This window comes from Oratosquilla oratoria, chromosome 27 (genome assembly GCF_046742065.1).
Source record: "Oratosquilla oratoria isolate Oo_2021 chromosome 27, ASM4674206v1, whole genome shotgun sequence".
NCBI lineage: Eukaryota > Metazoa > Arthropoda > Malacostraca > Stomatopoda > Squillidae > Oratosquilla > Oratosquilla oratoria.
Window position 1 is genome coordinate 18,603,386 of NC_134803.1, and position 19,005 is coordinate 18,622,390.

Below are 19,005 nucleotides of genomic sequence, written 5' to 3' on the forward strand. Positions count from 1 at the left end.
AGACGAAACCTGTAAAAGAACAGCTTCCCACACAGAGGGATAGATATATGGAATAAATTGGATGAAGAAATAGTGTGGGCAAACACAATACAAGAATTTAAGAACAAACTTGATCTTGCAAGATACAAAAACAGGTCACCACGAGCATAGCTCCCCTTCCTGTATAACTAGGTAAATACACACAAACAAACATACATCTCCACCCCTCTTAACTACTCCATCATGTGTCCACAGCATGAGAATAGCTAAGAGGCAATGGCAACATTTATTTCAACACACATTATACTCCATCACCAAATAAAAACAAACACAAATTAAATCGCAAGAAAAAACTACATAATAGAACCAGTAACATATAAAATATACGTATAACCTCCCAGTTATGTAAAACCAATGTCAATGATTGTTAAAATTACCAACCCCCTCAGCAGATAGCTGTCAGGATATCATCTGGTATTAAAACCAGAACAAAAGGAGGGGATAGCAGTCAATAGGTGAATGTAGATCCACTAGGATCTATGTAGTGTATCTTATCAAATATACATCCAGAAGGAAAGTGAAGTGTTATTTCCAACAAGACTTACTAAAGATGAGATACATGCCAACCCACATCTATGGATTCAAGGGAGAGAGGTGGGGGTGAGAGTGTGAGGGAAAAAGAGAGCATGTGGGTGGTGAGGGAAAATGAGAGTATGTGGGTGGTGTGTGTGGGAGGTGAGAGAGAAAGAGTGGGGGGGGTGAGAGACACTAGGGGGTGACAGAGAGTGGGGGTGAGAGAGAAAAAGAAACAGAGGTGAAAGTGAGAGGCATACATTTCTCGTACATCCATACTGCACACTTAATACATCCTTATGATACACACCATACTGTATTTCTCAAACACTTTGTCTCAAAACATCCATGAGGTGCTATGATGGATTGGGCAATGCGTGGGTTTTGGATAGGTGTGGGGTAGGTATTGTATATTTCCGTGTATAAGACGAGGTACAAAATTAGAGCAAATTTTTATGAATTTATCTCATATCGGTAGTATATGACAACTGCTAAATTACAAAAGCATCAGTGTATCAAACCTACCGTACAAAAAGATTTTTTTTATTGCGTTTATCAGCTGTTTTTTCCATACATACATATACCAAGGCTTTTTCCCCCTTACAAGGGAGGTAGCCAAAAAGGGAAAGGCATAAAATCATTTGCACCCATTCCATCCCTGAATACACTCCACATCCCTCCACCCTCCCTCTTATCTGAGCACCTGGAGGAAAAAAAAAAAAAAAAAAAAAAAAGGCTGTTTTTTCCACTTTTATATAAATAAATAAAGTTTTATCATGTTTTCAGTTTTAAATATAATGTAATTTTATTGAAAATAAAGGTTTTAGAAATACATTTGATGTGTAATATTGATGATGATTAGAAATTAAGTTTTATAATTTTTAAATTTTCTATGTTTTAAATGCAACTACTGTAATATATTTTTTTATTGCTAAATAAACGTTTTATGTACTGTAATCCAAAATTGTTATTTTCAGTCTTAAAAATTACTGAAAAGTTAGCGAAAGAAAAAGGTTGCTATGAATGCAACCAGTGCTTGATGTTTACATTTTTTTCAGCTGTGTTAAATGTGTTTACATAGAGTAGTTAAAAGTACCATAATTTCATTAATATAGAATTATTCCTCGAATTTATTAACAACTGCCATTTACTATAAAGATATGCCAATAATATATAAGGTAAATATGGTTTAATTACCTTTATTACCAGTTCTTATCATAATGTGAATCATTTCCTGTGTATCGGCAGGCTAGCCTACCAAGTCATCTCCCGTAGAATTCAAGGTCTGATTTTTATAATGGTAATATAAGACGACCCCCAATTTTAAGGGGTGAATTTTTGGATTTTAGGGTCGTCTTATACGTGGAAATATACGGTATGTGCTCCAACTTCACCAATCCCCTTACATGAAAGAAAAGGGCTATTGGTATATGTATACTTGTACTTACATAATGTTCATCTACACTACAGAGATATACCTCACCTATTCCAATTAATTCCTTGTTTGAGTACATGCCTACTTGGTAAACAGCCAGAATAGTGTTTTTTCCAGATTCAAAAATTAATCTAGGCTCTGCAGGTTCACACCCACTCCGGACAAGAAGTTCACTAAGTTCCTTTTGAGGATCCTCAACCTGAAACATCAAATCCAATCAACTATTATAAGTTATCTACAACTCTACATATATAAAAGAAATGTAAATATATATTACTTATACCTCTTGAACTTTGTGATGCATTTCATAATTATATTTTATCAAATATAAAATAACTTTTTCAGCTCTAGGGTGTACCAAGAACTAAAACAAAGTTGACAGGATTAATGATGTTATCTTCAGCAATATTCACTTGTACACTTGACATGGTCACATATTTTGTAGATTTGGATACAGTAGATTTCAGTCCATGGTCTATGTCACTGATGTATACAAAGACCAGGAGTAGCTCAATAAAGGAATCCTGTGGAACTCTACACATAATATATATACCAAGGACTTCCCCCTTATAAGGAGGGTAGTTAGTCAAGGCATGCATCCCTTCCCACCAACTCCACTCCAAAAGAACACAAATGCATACCTCATCTCTACATCAACAACACTCTAATACCACACACAAACACACCAAAAATTCTTGGTGTAACATACGATACATCCATGTCTTTCAAACAACACATCACAAACATAAAAAACAAATGCACATCTAGACTTAACGCACTAAGTCAATCACTGGAACAACATTTGGACAAAACAAAGAAACTAATACAACAATATACAAACAATGCATACGCTCAGTGATGAATTATGGGAGTCCTGCATGGGCTCCTAATCTCAGACACACCACACCCTTCAAATCATACAAAACAAAGCCCTAAAAACAATTACAGGCTGCACAAATACAACACCTACAGACCATTTACACCATGAAACAAAAGTCCTCAACGTCAAGGACCACCTCGACATGAGAGGCACACAAACACTTGCCGCAGCCACCACAAACACATCATACCCGCTACACTACATAGCAGAACACCCACACACACCAAGAAACATTAAAACAACACCCAAAGACCTGTATCACACACAGATACTCTCTTCTCTTCCTCCACAACCACCAAATACCAGCTTCCAGAAACATATTCATAATCATATCACTCACCACTCCATTAACATGCTGAAAGACAACACACTGCTGCATGCCAGACCCCCTGATATCCACCCTTCTGAATCCTCTCTCCCACGAAAGGACAGAGTCCACCTGGCCAGACTGTGGTACAGCCACCACCCAGCACTTCTAAGCTACCAGAAGAGGCTGGATGACCGCATTGTGAACAGCTGCCCAGGATGTAACACTTCACCCCATACCATACAACACATAATGGAAGACTGCATTATACACAATCATGCACGCAAACAACACACACTCTATAAAGGATTTGTGGGAAAATCCAGTTTCGGCTGTGGCATTCCTTGAGGAGACGGGACTGCTCGGACAGACAGTCTAGGGAATGACAACAACAACAACAACACTCCAATCCATCACCCATGTTTTCCTCTCATCATAGCTCCTTGTATTTACCTAGTTGTATTATATGGGAAGGGAGCTATGCTTGTAGTGACCCATCTTTGTATCTTTCAGCATTAAGTATTTTCTTAAATTCTTGAATAGTATTTGCACACACTGTTGCCTCATCCAATTTATTTCAGATATCCATCACTCTGTGTGGAAAGCTATTCTTTTTCAGAGCTCTTCTATAACCATCATTTTTGAGTTTCTTTTCATGTCTTGTTTTTCTCTTGTCCCACTTTAATAAATCATCTCTAGTACTTCCATTCCTTTCATAATTCTGAAAATAGTAGATCTCTTTCTCTTCTTTGTTCCAGGGTTGGTAGTTCCAACTTGGACAATCTTTGTATGTCAATTTGGAGAGTGTTGGTGCCATCTTTGTCATTGCTCTTTTTATTCTTTTAAGTACTGGGCCATGGTGTCACAGCATACTCCAATTTTGGTCTTACCAGTGTAACTAATATTTTCTTTACTATTTCCTCATCTAGATAGTCAAAAGCCACTTTCATTGACCTTAGTAAATTGAAGGTTTTTTCAACTATTTTATTGATATGCTTGTCTGGTGACATGTCTTTGCTGATAATTACTCCTCAGTCCCTTTCCGAGATCACTTTTTTTTTTTTACTTCCTCTGCACCAATTTTGTATTTCCTCGATATTCTATTTTTACATTTTCCAAACTCCATTATATTACATTTCTTGATGTTAAAATTCACTTCCCACTTTTGACTCCATTTCCAGATTTTATATAAGTCTTTCTGAAGGGATTCACAATCTTCATCTGTACTTTAATATTTTTGCATCATCCATGTCATTTATATATATGGCAAACATAATCAGAGCCAATACAGAACCTTGTGGGACTCCACTTATTATTACTTCCCAAGTTGAATATTTGTCTCTAAGTATTACCCTCATTTTTCTCTCAGTCAAGAAATCTTCCATCCATTCCAATAATTTTCCTTGAATACCACCTATTGATTATATTTTTCTTAATAGCTTTGTGTGGTACTTTATCAAATGCTTTTTGTAGATCTAGAAAGGCACAATCCGCCATCCATCCCTTTCTTGTAGTCATTCTATTAGTCTCGAGTAGAAGCAAATCAAGTTGATGGCCCATGATCTTCCATGTCTAAATCTAAATTGTGTTGGATTCAGTATATTTTTTCTTCCAAATATTTAACCCATCTACTTTTGATAACTTTTTCACATACTTTTGCTATTGTGCTTGTGAGGGAGACCGGTTTATAGTTAGTTGGATTTTCCTTGTCCCCTCCTATTGTGGTAATTGTTATTGGAAATCTTAGTGTTTACCTTAGTTCAGGAAACTTTCCCTTAAAGTGTTATTTTCTTCGATTCAGGAGCCTTTCCTGAAACTTCGAACCATGCCTATTGTAACTTTAAATAAGATATGATTAAACTCCCCTCCTTTTTATTTTGTTTATTAAATCTATTTAACAATTCTGGTTTAATAAATCGGGAATTACTTTGAGAAACCACTTAGGGTAAAATTTAACCCGTGGCCTTCTGAGCTCTTTTTGAACTCATAAGAGTCCCTTGGTATGTGCATACTAATGTCGGAACAGTCAGATTACCTTGTGTTCAGGACGAAGAAGGACCTCTTTTTTTTGGAAACCTCAAACCAAGGGATCATGGCTTCAGTTCAGAAGGCCTTCAAGAACTTTAGAATTTCTAAACCATCTATGCAGGTGAAAACAAGGTGACCAGTAAGTTCTCTAAAAGAATTACTGAAATATTGAATCGTAATTTTCATACTATATAAGTACAATATTTGCATTTTTCCAATCCTGTGGTACCTTTCCTTCTTTGAGTGAGTAATCAATTATCTTGTATATTTTGTCCGTCAGCTCATCTATGCATTCTTTTAATATCCAGTTTGCAATTCCATCCGGACCGTGTGATTTTCTGACATCAAGGTTTTTTATTTGGTCTCTAATTTCCTTCTGTGTAACAATTATTTCTTTCATTGGGGGGTGTCTTTCTGTATTTCCTCCCAGTTTTCTGAACTTTCAATTGTGAATACAGATTTAAAATGTTCATAATTTCAGTCATTTCTACATCTTCTGTATATTCGTTATTCCCTTGGCACAGTTTTACTATTTCTTGTTTGTCTTTTAGTTTACCATTCACATACCTGTAAAATAGTTTAGGTTGGTCCTTGCAATATTTCATTGTGTCCTTTCCAGTTTCTCTTTCCATCCCTTATTTGTTTTTTATTCTTTTTCCATCTTTTCCAAGCTTTGTCTCTTCTGTCTTTAGCTTTACTACATTTTTTGTTGTACCAGCACTTAATGTACACCCTTTCTTGCTTCTGTTTTGGTTCAAATTTGTTTATTCCCTCATTGTAAATTTCTTTTAATGTTTTCCATTTCTCTTCCATATTTGTTTCTTCATTTAAGAAGTTTTCTTAAATTGCATTTTGAAAGAATTTTCAGTTTCTCAAAATCTGTTTTGTTGTACATTAGTCTTTCTATTCTATGTTTCTCATTTCTTCTCAAATCAATTTGTTCTTTAAGCTTGAACTCTATTAGTATATGGTCACTCTTCCCAATTGGCATTTGGTATTCCATTTTATCCACAATTTCAGGCTCTGATTTATTAAATCTAGTCTCAATGGTTCCTCATTGTTTCTATATTTGGCATTTTCCTTTACCCATTGAGTCATTGTGTATTCAATGGTCATATCCAGTAATATGTTTCCCCAGAGGTCTTCTACACCTTTCACTGTCATTTCTTCCCAACATATTTCTTTTGAGTTAAAGTCACCCATAATTACTATATTTCCTCTTCTCTCAGTAAATCAGTGCATTCTTTGTGTCTCTTAACATTTTGGAATGATTACTCTCTGTCCAAGACTGTGTTTTAGGGGGTACATACATTACTACAAATTTTCTACTTTTCATGTCACTGTTTTCAACTATAAGGGGGCATCGCCAACGATCATTTGAAAAATTCTGGTACATGAGTGAATTTTTGGTAAACATTAAAAAAAAATCACTATGATGGTGGCAACACTCATAAAAGTTATACAACTGTATTTGGTTTCTATTTTTTCATACAGCATATAGTAGATAAAATATTGGCAACCTCTGGCAACACCATTGCATAATTTTTTTTATATTGAAATAGTGTCAACATTTCTATAGCTGAAACACAATGGCAAAAGCCGACAAGACTGTGAGAATCAACACCGTGTGAGATCGAAACAATTATTGGTACGACGTTTCGCTTGTTACAGCCTTTTCAAGTACAGACATATGACAAACACTCTTGAGTTCATATAGGCCGACGGGGAAGGAACTGGGAGAGGTTATCAGGGAGGGATGGGTGGTAGGTGGAGGGGGGGGTGAGAAGGGGACGGGTGGGACTTGGTGGAGATAAAGGACATTTCGGACAGTTTGTTGAAATGGACACTTGGGCGTTGCAACATTCAGGTAGTGGGCCAGTCCAGCAGGACTATCAAAGAACTCTCTAGAAGGAGTGACAGCCAGGACGATATGTGGGGAAAAAACGTTGGTGTCTACCGCATACCCTGTGCTGGATGTGATAAAGTATATAGACCTCCCGTGACCTGAAGACGATCCGGGAGCATCGCTACGATTCCCGGAACAACATCACCACCAACGCCTGTGTTATCCACCGGAACACCAACGACCACCTGATGGATTGGGATAACGCAGAGCTTCTTTTTAGTGAACCAGACAGGGTGAGGAGGAAATGACTGGGAGCAGCTGCCATTCAAAGCTTCAAAACCATTGAGCAGAACAGAGGCATGTTCAACATCGCCCCTCCTATCATCCATCTGTTACCCGCATTATATAGATGTATGAAATGTCCCCCTTAGTCCATTTCAACAAACTGTCCGAAATGTCCTTTATCTCCACCAAGTCCCACCCATCCCCTTCTCACCCCCCCTCCACCTACCACCCACCCCTCCCTGATAACCTCTCCCAGTTCCTTCCCCGTCGGCCTATATGTACTCAGAGTGTTTGCCATATGTCTGTACTTGAAAAAGCTGTAACAAGCGAAATGTCGTACCAATAAAGGTTTCGATCTCACACGGTGTTGATTCTCACATTTCTATAGCTATTTCGTTTTTTGCTACAGAGTTGCGTTTATGGAAATATTTGGCAACTCCTCACACCAGCATACCCCACAAAGACAGTGGACAGGGCACCAGTACTCTTGAAAAGGTCAAAGTAAGGTGATGTCGCTCCTGGCGCTCTCACCGTACACAACAATTTTGATTCCTCGCCCTGTATTGTTGCTGTGATCATGGAAAAATTAACAAGAAACAAGAGAGTGAAGCAGCAGAGAGAGCCAGTGAGTGCCTGAAATAGAAACAAGGAAAAAGAAAGAGGAGAAAAGCAGCATAGCTGAACCCAGCACTCCACAAGCATTTACTAGCCACACCCACCTTACACCTCCTCCACCCATGTCACACCACTCACCCTTACCTCACACCTCATCAGCAAAGAGGAAATAGATTTGCTATACATCGCAACCATCAACCAAATGGTCGCGAAAATTTAAATCCCCCATTCTATAAAGTTTATGCTTTTGTTCTTTCTGTTGTAATATCTTCTGTTGTTCTTTATGGATTTTTGTAATTTTTGTTTCATTTGAAAGAAAACATCATGTTCTTTGTTTTCTACAGTAAAAAATAAAAGAAATGTGAATAAAAAAAATGAAACCTTAATTTTGCAGCATTTTTTAATTATTCAGAGAAACAAATTAATAAAAAATGTTAGTTTGAAAAAATGTATTCAATAAGATTTGTTCTCCAGACTCGTAAGCTTTCATTTCATACCAAGCTGAATGATGTGGAAGGATTTTCCATGAAGTAATTAGAGCTTCACTAGAGCTCACTATATCTTTATTAAATATTACATGGGAGGAACACAATACCCTGAGGAATTACACAATAATGTAAGGGGTACTAGTACCTATATTCATTAAACACATTTGAAAAAAATCACCTACTCTATAAAGCGATGCAACACTCCCTAAATCTTAATCAATTCCACATGATTATTTTCCTTCTTTTATCTTAGTCACATTTATGCCTTAGTCAAAAACATGACTCTACCCTGTTTCTCCTTTCTATTTTTTATCCAATGGTTGTATAGACCTTGTCCCACAGTGTTTAGTGGTAGAGGACTATTTAATTTCATCCCCACAATTCCTATCATGTCTGGTTTTCCTAATGCCAGATAATCGTTTAATACTTTGTCCTGAAATCATGCCGTCTATGTTGGTATAAGTTATTTTTAAGTTTTTCCCCCCCCCCTTTTTTTATAGACCATTTTCTCAGCCTCAGCACTCCAAAAAACGTTTTTCTTCTCCCAGTCTCTCTTTTTTTCTTCACTTCTAAGTGCCTTTCCTCATTGCTCATCTAATTTTTTATCCATATATTTTTGTAATTTTCACTGCTTGCTAGCTTTGTTGTTTTAATAGTACTTTTTCTGCTTCATTTGAGACCTTAGTTTGATTTTTTGTGGCCTATGTTGTTTTTCTTTAGAGTATTTTCCCATTCTATGCACTTCCTCAATTCCTTTGTCCATATTCTGTCCCTCCTCTTGTATATCTTTGCTTTAGCAATTTATTTCTCATATTTTTCTTTAATACCATAAACTACAATGCTTTATTTTATCCACTATGTCTCTGATCCAATTTCCTTTTTCCTTAATTACTTTGATTAGCATTTCTTTGGCATTTTCTTACACTTGTACTACCTTAAAAGTTAACTTTTGATTCTCTTGTTCCACTTTCCATTTTTTTTTTATTTTTTTTTTTTTTTTTTTTTTTTTTTTTCTTGGAGATCAGTCTCCTTAATCATTTCTCCTAATTTCTCGGCCACTGCTTGTATTTGTTCCTTTTCTTTTTTCAAGGCCTCATTTTTGTTTTTATCTTCCTTTTTCATTCATTCATTCTCATTTCCTATCACATTTAATTTTTTTTTTTTTTCAGATCATCAAACTCCCTGTTGGTCTTGTCCTTAGCTCTTTTAAGCTGAATTATTTCTTTGTCTGGAGTATTGGCTGCATGTTGTTAAGGCAAAGTAGCATGCATGCAGTTGATACTTTAGGGTCTATATGGGACGCCCCGACGGACCAGAGCCATATATCATTTTGCCTGTGATAGAGAAGGACTCTGCTCACAGAGAAATGATGAAACTTTTATTATACTGCTTGTAAGAGGCCGGTAGTTGTACGAATGGAAATTAGGTTGAGAAATACATGGGTATTTAAATGCTGAGTCAACGAGTCAAGACTCGACGCCTACTGTTTGATAACATTGAAGGCGCCGTTCTGTCTGTATAAACACGGCCGACGGAGGTGACTGTTTTATAATCGCTGATGTAATCAATTCAATGTTAGCGGCAGACCATTTGCGCAATGACGTCACCTCATGCTCACGCTCATGCTCTTGCTTTTGCTTATGCAGCAATATTTCTGGAAGGACTGTAACAGCCTCTCGGATTGGAGGTAAATGGGTATAAAAACAAATATTATTGGCCTAAAGGGAAAAAGACACGCCCTTAAGGTGTGTCACTTGTTTTGAGAAGTAAAAGACTATTGGACGAATAAAAAGTGACGTCTGAACGAAGGTGGTCTGGCGTGGAGGAAAGGATCTCGGACGAGTCGAGAGAGAGAGATCCTGAGTGTACCAAGACAGTGTAATTATAGTGGAAAGAAAAGAAAACTAATCCATGTTCCTTAACCTCAGGACTGATTTGAAGTACATGACAATTACTAGGTATGGGGCCTACTGCATAAGAACTTGGAAAAGTTATTGGAATTGATGTAACGAAGGCAAGGGGCCTTGTGAGTGAAATTACGAGACTACTATAGTGTAACGGTCGAGGACCGACAGTGGTGGTGACTGGTTACAAAGGAGGTGAAACTGCTACTGTCCCTCTGTTATGCTGTCCTGTACCATTTCACTGAATTTCATTTCCTTGTTTCACCAACCCTGTGGTGGGGGGGAAAGAATACTGCCACCAAGTATTTCCACTTGGATCGTAAGAGGCGAGAAAAACGGGACGGGGATTGGGATCAGGCATCCTTCTCCTTGTAGCCCCACAGGGGACATTCATAAAAAAAAAGTAAAGGCATAAGAGGGTCTAGGAGTTTTCCAACCAGCACCCTAAGGTTTAGGTCTTTTAATGTGCGTGGATGTGGTACAGATGAGAGTAAAAGGGAAGAGATAGGTAGTATGTTTGTGAGATGAAAGATGGATGTGTTGGCTTTGAGTGAAACTAAGTTGAGAGGGTAGGGCGAGTGTAATTGGGAGGTGTTCAGGAGTGAAGAGAGGGAGAGGAAGAGAAGGGGTGGCTATACTAGTAAGTGAAGAGATAAGTAAATGTGTAGTGGAGTGGAAGGAGGTTTCCTCAAGGATAATGTGGATGAAGGTGAAACTGGGAAAGGAGATGTGGGCTTTTGTAAGTGCATATGGGCCTGGCAGTGAGAAGATCGTAGAAGAAAGGGAGGCTTTTTGGATAGATTTAAATGAGTGCATAGAGGATTTAGGGAGAAATATCAATGTAATAGTACTGGGAGATCTTAATGTTAGGGTAGGAAATGATCCAATTGATGGAGTGGTTGGGAAATGTGGAGTTTCAGGAAAGAATCGTAGTGGAGAGTTGATGGTGGAAATGTGTCTAGAAAGCGAGTTGATGATAGCAAATACAGTGTCTCGGAAGAAAGTAAAGAATAAGTACACATGGGAGAGGGTGGTGGAGGTAAGGGTGGTAGATAGATCGTTAATGGACTATGTAGTGGTAAATAGGATTATGATAGGAAGAGTTAAGGATGTACATGTGCTAAGGGTGGGTGGGGGAATATCAGATAATTTTTTGGAAGATAAGTTGAGAGTGTAAGATATATGGAGAAAGAGGAAAGGAACAAAAGGTAGGGAGGTGCTTAGAGTTAACTCTTTAAATGATAAGGAAAAAGAGGAGTAAAAGGGAAGAGATAGGTAGTATGTTTGTGAGATGAAAGATGGATGTGTTGGCTTTGGTGAAACTAAGTTGAGAGGGTAGGGCGAGTGTGAGTGTGGGAGTGTAATTGGGAGGTGTTCAGGAGTGAAGAGAGGGAGAGGAAGAGAAGGGGTGGCTATACTAGTAAGTGAAGAGATAGGTAAACGTGTAGGGGAGTGGAAGGAGGTTTCCTCAAGGATAATGTGGATGAAGGTGAAACTGGGAAAGGAGATGTGGGTTTTTGTAAGTGCATATGGTCCTCGTAGTGAGAAGAGTGTAGAAGAAAGGGAGGCTTTTTAGATATATTTAAATGAGTGCATAGAGCGATTAGGGAGGAACGTCAATGTAGTAGTATTGGGTGACATTAATGCTAGGGTAGGAAACGAACCAATTGACGGAGTGGTTGGGAAATGCGGAGTTCCAGGAAAGAATCATAGTGGAGAGTTGATGGTGGAGATGTGCCTAGAAAAAGAGTTGATGATAGCAAATACAGTGTTTAGGAAGAAAGTCAAGCATAAGTACACATGGGAGAGGGTGGTGGATGGAAGGGTGGCAGATAGAGCATTAATGGACTATGTAGTGGTAGATAGGAGTATAATAGGAAGAGTTAAGGATGCACATGTGCTAAGGGGAGAGGGTGGGGGAATATCAGATCATTTTTTCAAGGAAGGTAAGTTGAGAGTGGAAGATAGACGGAGGGAGAAAGAGGAAAAGAACACAAGGTAGGGAGGTGCTTAGAGTGAACTTTTTACATGAAAAGGAGGAGTACAAGAAAAAGCTGAGAGAGGAGTGGGAGGGAGTGAAGGATAGAGTAGAGCTAGGAGTGGAGGATGGCTCAAGGAGGGAGTCACAAAGTGTGCAAAGATGGTGTGTGGAACAAGAAGGACAGGAGGAAATAGAAGGAAGGGTAGTGGGTGGTGGGATGAGGAAACAAAGAAGGTTGTAGAAGAGAAGAAGCGAGGATGAGGGAGTCATATGAGAGGTACAAGGAAAAGAGAAGTAAAGCACAAGGTAAAGGCGGCAAAGAGGAGAGCAGATGTGAAATGGGGTAAGAGTATGACAGAAAATTTTGAAAGCAATAAAAAGATATTCTGGAAAGAAATTAAGAGAGGAAGAGGAGGCAAATCAAGTAGAGAAGAAAAGGTAAAAGGTGCAGATGGAGAGATGATAATGGAAGAAAAGGCAGTAAGGGGAAGATAGGCAGAGTATTTTAGGGAGTTGCTAAATGTGAAGGAGGATAGGTAGGGAAAGATAGTTGCAGTGGGAAGTGCTAAGAAAATGACCGTGATGAGTGAGAAAAATGGAGGAGAAATAAGGAAAGATGAAGTGAAGTTAAGATGATGAGAGCAGGTAAGGCACCTGGTCTGGATGGATGCCATGCAGAATGTCTAAAAAATGGAGGTACAGTGATGGTGGACTGGCTGGTGAGGTTATTTAATGTTTGCTGGAGAGAGGGTATAGTGTAGGAGGACTGGAGGAGTGCCTGTATAGTTCCTCTTTACAAGGGAAAAGGGGACAAGTGTGAGTGTAGTAGTTTCAGAGGGATCAGCTTGTTAAGTGTAGTTGGGAAGGCTTATGGGAGGATCTTGATTGAGAGGATTAGGAGAGGAACAGAGGGAGTGATTGGTGAGGAGCAGTGGGGATTTAGGACAAGTAGAGGTTGGGTAGATCAGATTTTTGTGGTAAGACAGATATGTGAGAAAGCTATAGGAAAAGGTAAGGATGTTTTTTGGGCTTTTATGGATCTGGAAAAGGCTTATGAAGGGGTAGACAAGAAGGCACTTTGGGAGGTTTTGCAGATATATGGGATAAGAGGAAAGCTTCTAGGAGCTGTCAAGAGTTTTTATGAGAGTAGTAGAGCATGTGTCAGGATTAGAAATGGAGAGAGTGAGTGGTTCGAGGTTAAGGTAGGACTTCGTCAGGGATGCGTTATGTCACCCTGGCTGTTCAACTTATACATGGATGGGGTGGTGTGAGAGGTAAATGCAAGGGTGGTGGGTCAGGGATTGGAGATAGTTAAAGAAAATGGAGAAAAGTGGGAGGTGAGCCAGCTGTTGTTTGCAGACGACACTGCACTTGTAGCAGGATTGAGGAAGTTGTTGACAGAGTTTGGGAGTGTGTGAAAGAAGAAAGTTGAAGATAAATGTGGGTAAAAGTAAGGTGATGAGATGTACAAGGGGTGAAAGTGGCAGCAGACTGGAAGTGAGCATTAAGGGAGAGCAACTGGAGGAAGTGGGTAGTTTTAGATACTTGGGTACGAATGTGGCAGGAAAGGGTGGAGTGGAGGTGGAATGAAGATTGAGAGAAGTGAGTAAATGCCTTGGTGGTTTAAAAAGTGTAATGAGGAACAGACATTTGGGAATGGATGTTAAGAGGAGATTGTATGAAGGAGTGATTGTGCCAACAGCACTGTATGGGGCAGAAACATGGAACACAAGAGAGGAAGAGGTTTCAAAGAGAAAGAGGACTACTGGGTAAAGGTTTAGATGTAGAAAGAGAAACTATGTATAGCAGTGTACTAAGAAATCGATACATTAACAACTTGATGGAGGAACTAATAAATTTAACTACTTCCATACGGTGATGCCTACATAGGTGGCATGAGGAGCAAGTGAGTACTCGATGATGCCGACGTCGCCATCTTGATTATATTTATTGTAGTCGTACCTACGTAACCTTCATTCTCTCTAAACTGGCTTCATCATATTTTCTATGGTTATCAAAATACACGGGTGAAAGAGAACAAACGATTGAGCACTGACTTTATTTTTTATAATGCGATTATGACGCAACATCGCACGTCGGGCAGCTAATGCTGCCAGACGTGCGATGTGCCCCGGAGTGAAGAGGTTAAGATCTGATTATAGAGCAATGCACAGAGAAATGACCAATCTACAAAAACCTAACGAAGAAATGAACAGAGAGCTTAATGACCTAAAAAGTGAACTAAATATGATCACAAGTAATAACAAAAGAAAAATGAAGATGGAAACAAAAATGAGGAACTGAAAAAAAGTGGTCACAGAACAAATGCAAGCAGTGACCGAAAAATTGGGAGAATCAATTAAGGAGATGGATCACTTAGAAATAAAAAATCAGTGAAAACAAGAACAAGAAAATCAGAAAATAACATTTAAAGAAATAGTACAGCAGCAGCTAGAGAAAAATGCTAAAGAAATGGTAACTGAAGTAATTAAAGGGAAAACTGAGTAAGAGACACAGTGACTTAAAAAAAAAAGCATTGTAGTTTATGGTATTAAAAACATGTATACAAATATCAAAGAGAAAAAGAGAGAAATTGCAAAGGAAATTCTGAAAGAGGTTTAGGAAGAGGGACAAGAATTGGACAGACATCAAGGCGGTGCATAGAATGGGACAATACTCTAGAGAAAAAAAAAAAAATTGGGCCATTAAAATTAAAATTAAGGACTCAAATGATAGCAAAGCTAGCAAATAGTGAAAATTATAAAAATGCATGGATAAAAAAGGAAATGAGTGATGAGGAACTAGAGAAAGAAAAGGGACTTGGAAATGAAGCAAAGGAAAAAAAATGAGAGAACAGGGACTGGATTTTTTTTTTTTTTTTTTTTGTCCTGTACCTGAGGCAGAAAAATAGGAAAAAAGGTACATGAAAAAATATATATATATATATATATCATATACACAGTATGATTTCTGGACTAAACAAATTAAAAGACGATCTGTTAATAGAGAAACCAGACATAATGGGAATTGTGGAGACAAAATTAAAAGATCCACTACCATCAAATACTCGATCAAGGTCTATACAACTATTGGGCAAAAAATAGAATGGAAAAACAGGGTGGAGTCATGTTTTTGACTAAGAAAGATTGAAATGTGACAAAGATAACAGAAGGAAAAAAATATGTGGAACTGATTAAAGTTGAAAACAGAAATATGAAAAGTAGAAAATTTATAGTAATATATGTGCCCCCAAAAACACAGGCTTGGACAGATAGTGATCATTCCAAAATACTGGAAGACACAAAGAATGGATTGAGTTATTGGAAGGAGGAAACATAATAGTTATTGGTGACTTTTACTCAAAGGAAATATGTTGGGATGAAATGACAGTAAAAAGTGGAGAGGAACTTTGGGGAAATATTCTACTGGATATGCCCATTGAATACACATTGACTCAGTGGGTGAAGGAAAATATCTGATATAGAAACAATGAAGAATCATCGAGACTAGACTTAATATTCACATCAGAGCCTAAAACCGTGGATAATGAAAGAAATAATGGTGACACAGAAATATGGGATTAAATAAAAGACAAATTTGATATCAGAAAGTTACATGGGCCGGACTGAATTACAAATTGGATAGTGAAAGAATGTATTGAACTAATGGACAAAATACTCGAAGATAATTTCTCACTAAAAGAAGTACCACAAGATTGGAAAAATGCATATATTGTACCAATATACAAAGGAGGGGACAAAGAAAATCCAACCAACTATAGACTGGTCTCCCTTACAAGTACAACAGCAAAAATATGCAAAGTTATCAAAAGTAGATGATCATTTAGAGAACATTTAGAGAACAAAATACTAAACCCAAAACAATTTGTACTTAGATGTGGAAGACCATGTGCCACAAACTTGATATGCTTTTACTCATGGCTAATAGAAATAATTCAAGAAAGGGACTGATGGGCAGATTGCCTTCTTAGATTTACAAAAAGCATTTGACCAAGTACCACAAAAAAAGCTAAGAAAAAATTAAACAATAGGTGAAATACAAGTAAAGTTATTGGAATGGATGAAAGTTTTCTTGAATAGGAGAAAAATGATGGTGGTTCTCAGAGACAAGAACTCAAATTGGGAAGAAATGATAAGTGGAGTCCCACAAGGTTCTGTATTGGCTCCGGTAATTTTTGCCACATATATAAATGACATGGATGAAGGTGTGGAATGTTATATGAACTTCTTTGCAAATGATACAAAACTACTAAAGAGAGTAAGTACAGAAGATTGCAAATCACTACAAGAAGACCTGAATTTGTCCAGGTCTGGAAATGGGAGTCAAAAGTGTGAGGTGAATTTCAACATCAAGAAATGTATAATGGAATTTGGAAAAAGCAAAAACAGTTTAACAGTAAACAGTAAGACAGTATAAAATTGGTAGAAAGAAAGTTAGAAAAGTCAACTCCTAAAGGGATCTAGGAATAACTGTCACCAATGACATGGCACCAAACATATCAACAATTTATTAAGATCAATGAAAGTGGCCTTTGATTACATGGATGAAAAGATGGTAAAGAAAATATTATATACATTGATAAGACCAAAATTGGAGTATGTGCAACACTATGGACACCTAGTACTAAAAAGAACAAAGAAATTAGAAAGAATTCAGAGAGCAACAACAAAGATGGCACCAACACTCTCCAAATTGACATACAAACAAAGATTGGATAAATTTGAACTACCAATCCTGGAACAAGGAAGAGAAAGAGGAGACCTACTAACCATCTACAGAATTATGAAAGGAATGGAAGTCCTTAATAGAGATGACTTACTAAATTTGTATAGGAGAAAAACAAGAGGACACAAAAAGAAACTTACAAGACAGTTACAGAAGAGATCTGAAAAAGAACAGCTTCCCACAGAGAGTGATAAATATCTGGAACAAACTAAATGAGGAAACAATGAATGAAAAATCTATACAAGAATTTAAGAACAAACTGGATGCTGAAAAATACAAAAGTGGGTCACTACTAGAATTGCTCTCTTCCCGTAAAATACTACTAGGTAAATACACAACCATGAAGGAAATATTCAACAATTAGAATTAATAGCCTACTTCCAATGAACAAAATCCCTACACTACCTCACTTTTCATAACATAATGTCATTAAGCCCATACGTCAAAGTCCTAACAGTGAAAATTAACAGGAAATTTAACATACTAAGATTAGTATTAACCATATATTTTAGTCAGTAGAAACACTAATCACAGTACACTAACATCTCATAAGAACCACACTTGACTACATCCCTACAATTAAGAAAACACCTTACAAACTACACAAAATTATACATCCCCTTGAGTACAATGACATCTATGTAGGCGTAGATGTAAGTTGGTATATGAGGATTCCAAGGTCGGCTTCCTGATTATATTTATTTTGTAGTTGTAGCTGAATGACATCTTATTCTGTGAACAGGCTTGATAACTTTTTCAGAAGTTACAAACATTCTGGGTGAAAGAGAACGAGTATTGAAAATGTAACTTTATATTTTAAAATGCGTGTATTTTGATACATCATTGTATATCAGGCAGCTAATGTGCACCCAAATATTTGACTTGTATTGAAGAGGTTATGTACTAAGACTATCCCAACAGAACATGAAAATGATAGGCACTCAGTTCTATGCAAATGCCCTCAATCTCACCCATTCATCCCATCATATAACACAAGCAACCAACTGAACACACAAAAAAAAAAAAAAAGTATACTACTCAAACATCTACAACCTACCACCTACACCTCACAACACACTCATACAAAAATACATGCACATTCGGATCACAAAACAAGCATTCCAAGATTGACCCCCAAACTCCATACTTCAACTAACACACCATGTCAAGGAAGAACCACACTGGCATGACTGCATTCTGGCCACCACCCAGCTTTGAAACAATACTAATGCAGAATAGGATTGGCTACAAAACTGACCCAGAAAACACAGAACATCTATGAACAGTCCAATCACAAAGACTGGTGAGGGAACGAAACGGCAAAATGAGCCTTAAAACTCAGGAAAATACATAGGGTAGAAAAAGCCACCAAGTCCCATTTTGTCTCTTCTTTTACTACTTCTGACATTAAGTTACAGCCAGAAAATGTGGTTACTGGTAAATAAGTACTGTACTGTAACAAATGCATGGAGCAAATATTATTTTTATATCAGCAAACATTTGGTATCATAAAATGGAAATAGTACATTCCATATTCAAATGAGGAAACATATGAAACACAACAACCCTGTTATCAGTGTTGGAGTGTTCACTGTTGTCATTTGACTGAGGGCAGCCATATTGGATTTGTATGGTTCTGTGAACAGACACCAGGTAGCAGTGTTGTTCTGCTGATATGTGGAGTGCTGGGTCCCAAGTATAAAGGAAGAGGTGACTGGAGTAAGTTTGGTCTAATAACCAGGTTAATTCAAATCATAAATTACATCATTACAGAGATCTAGCATACTATTCACCATAGGAATACTAATCAATACTCCTATACATACATATACAATACCAAAGGCTTTTTTCCCCCTTACATGGGAGGGAGCCAAAAGACAAAGGCACAGAAACCACTCCCACCCATTCCATCCCCTACATACTCCTCTACCCTCTTCC

At 37.6% G+C, this 19,005-nt stretch overlaps 2 protein-coding genes across 11 annotated transcripts in view; one reads left to right on the plus strand and one right to left on the minus strand.

The window, feature by feature from the left end:
* The window catches only part of rswl (tRNA methyltransferase roswell), a 185,908-nt gene that overhangs the window by 98,958 nt on the left and 67,945 nt on the right, over nucleotides 1–19,005 (plus strand). Inside the window, exon 5 of one of the 4 annotated variants that reach the window (XM_076210300.1) lies at nucleotides 9,606–18,974. The exons of the other annotated variants lie outside the window; for them this stretch is intronic. Within the exon in view, the coding sequence (XP_076066415.1) occupies nucleotides 9,606–9,651 (46 nt within the window). The 3' untranslated portion in view covers nucleotides 9,652–18,974. Of the gene's footprint in view, nucleotides 1–9,605; nucleotides 18,975–19,005 lie in introns of those variants that run through there. 4 annotated transcript variants of the gene reach the window in all.
* The window catches only part of mRpL44 (mitochondrial ribosomal protein L44), a 128,272-nt gene that overhangs the window by 12,761 nt on the left and 96,506 nt on the right, over nucleotides 1–19,005 (minus strand). For 6 of the 7 annotated variants that reach the window (XM_076210313.1, XM_076210311.1, XM_076210307.1 and 3 more), the window contains one exon: nucleotides 2,036–2,186. The exons of the other annotated variant lie outside the window; for it this stretch is intronic. In XM_076210313.1, the coding sequence (XP_076066428.1) occupies nucleotides 2,036–2,186 (151 nt within the window). The remainder of the gene's footprint in view (nucleotides 1–2,035; nucleotides 2,187–19,005) is intronic. 7 annotated transcript variants of the gene reach the window in all.